The 2,500-nt window shown below is 53.0% G+C and overlaps 1 protein-coding gene across 1 annotated transcript in view; it reads left to right on the top strand.

The window, feature by feature from the left end:
• The window catches only part of dok1b (docking protein 1b), a 23,901-nt gene that overhangs the window by 17,727 nt on the left and 3,674 nt on the right, over window positions 1-2,500 (top strand). The window contains exons 3-4 of the mRNA XM_083679858.1: window positions 1-12; window positions 2,058-2,230. The exon at window positions 1-12 is cut by the window's left edge and continues 82 nt beyond it. Coding sequence (XP_083535984.1) covers window positions 1-12; window positions 2,058-2,230 — 185 coding nt within the window. The remainder of the gene's footprint in view (window positions 13-2,057; window positions 2,231-2,500) is intronic.

The raw sequence follows: 2,500 nt of genomic DNA, 5'->3' as shown, positions 1-2,500 counted from the left end.
CCAGAGAAGAAGGTAAATATACACACACGCACATACACACACACACACGCACGCACGCACACAGACACACACACACACACACACACACACACACACACACACAGACAGACAGACACACTCAGACAGACACACACAGACAGACAGACAGACAGACACACTCAGACAGACACACACATGCACGCACGCATGCACACAGACAGACACAGACACACACACACACACACACACACACGCACACACACACACACACACACACACACACACACACACACACACACACACACACACACACACGGTGGGTCAGACCTGATACTGTAGGTCATGTGTTTTGCCTAGAGGCTAATACAGACTAGCTTGGCTGTATATTCTAGGCCCATGGGACCTCCTGACGGTTAACTCACCAACTGCCAAAGAGTTCCGGAACATTCACCACCTGGATGAACCGCCTTTGGGTGAATAGAGTCACCCTGAGCACTCTAAACTGCTTCCATGGTTCTAACACAGCGACTGTTACACTCTGCAGTACACTGTTAGAGGCAGGGGAGGCTGGTGGAGGTAGAAATAGGAGGACGGACTCATTGTAATGCATGGAATGGGATGAGGGATGGCATCAAACACACGTGTGTCCTCTGATCTGATGTGTCCCTCCACCAGCCTCCACTGGTGGGAGAAGGAAAAAAAAGTAAAGTGAAAAATATTCTAAGTACTCTGAGAGCGTTTGCTTTAGTCTGTCTGGAGTGCCGGAATACACTTCTTTTTTTTCTTTTTACTATTCCATTGATTCTATTTTGCCAGACACACTCAATCAAACACAGCTGGATGTTTTGAAAATGATTTCAAATGGTTTTTGGGACCAGGTCTGGTCTCTCTCTGCACATAAAGCACATAAAAGCACAGACACACATTCACACATTATTACACTCACAAACACATTCACACATTATTACACACACACACACACACACACACAAAATTATACACACACATTCACACATTATTACACACACACACACACACACACATTCACACATTATTACACACGCACACACACACACACACACAATTACACACACTTTCAACGAGACACTACAGTATGACAGTACGAGGGCTACACACAGGGGAGGCTGGTGGAGGTAGAAATCGGAGGACAGCCTCATTGTAATGCCTGGAACGGAATGAGGAACGGTATCAATACAATCACGTGTTATTCCGTTCCATGCGTTACAATGAGCCCGTCCTCCGATTTCTACCTCCAGCAGCCTCCCCTGGCTACAGTGCTGTGGTTGTCCCCGCCTGGCCTCTTGGTAAACAGCCCTGGCATCAACACACTCACCCTGTGTTCCCTGCTCCTCTCAGCCTCTCTCTCCCTCCGTCCACACCCAGAGGGAATCTCAATGTTGTTGACCTGCCTGCGATTCTCTCTCCTCTGGTCCCTTTCACCCCTCCCCTCCCCTCCCCTCCCCTCCCCTCTCCCCTCCTATTCTCTCTCCTCTGGTCCCTTTCACCTCTCCCCTCCCCTCCCCTCCCCTCCCCTCCCCTCCTATTCTCTCTCCTCTGGTCCCTTTCACCTCTCCCCTCCCCTCCCCTCCCCTCCCCTCCCCTCCCCTCCCCTCCCCTCCCCTCCCCTCTCCTCTCCCTCTCTCCTCCTATTCTCTCTCCTCTGGTCCCTTTCACCTCTCCCCTCCCCTCCCCTCCCCTCTCCTCTCCCTCTCTCCTCCTATTCTCTCTCCTCTGGTCCCTTTCACCTCTCCCCTCCCCTCCCCTCCCCTCCCCTCTCCTCTCCCTCTCTCCTCCTATTCTCTCTCCTCTGGTCCCTTTCACCTCTCCCCTCCCCTCCCCTCCCCTCCTCTCCTCCTCTGCCCTGCTCCCTCTCCCTCCTCCTCAGTGTAGGGGATCTTAGCCCCCTCCTCCCTCCCTCTCCTCTCCTCTTCTCCCCCATCTCCTCCCCACTCTTCAGTGAATGTTTTGTATCAGCGTTTAAATAACCCCTCTCCTCTTGACAGTGAACAATAAGCATCTCTCCTCCCTCCCTCCCCCCCTCCCCCTCCCCCCTCCAGTGAATGAGTTCTGGGTGAGTGTGCAGAGGTCGGAGGCGTCGGAGCGCTGTGGCCTGCTGGGGACCTACTGGCTGAAGGCTGACGGGGACAGCCTGGTGCTGAAGGAGGCCAAGACCAAGAGGAGCCTGCTGGTCTGGCCTTACAAGCTGCTGCGTCGCTACGGCCGGGACAGAGTCAGTACACACACACACACACACACACATACATGCAGACACACATACACACACACACACACACGCACATACATGCAGACACACATACATGCAGACACACATACACACACACGCAGACACACACACACACACGCAGACACACACACATGCAGACACACACACACGCAGACACACACATGCGCGCGCAGACACACACACATGCAGACACGCACGTGCAGACACACACACATGCACAGACACACACATATACTGTACACACACACAAATGCA

Source organism: Argentina silus, assembly GCF_951799395.1.
Source record: "Argentina silus genome assembly, chromosome: 1".
Taxonomy (NCBI): domain Eukaryota; kingdom Metazoa; phylum Chordata; class Actinopteri; order Argentiniformes; family Argentinidae; genus Argentina; species Argentina silus.
Note: the sequence above shows the minus strand (reverse complement) of the source record. Positions and strands in the feature narration are given on the sequence as shown.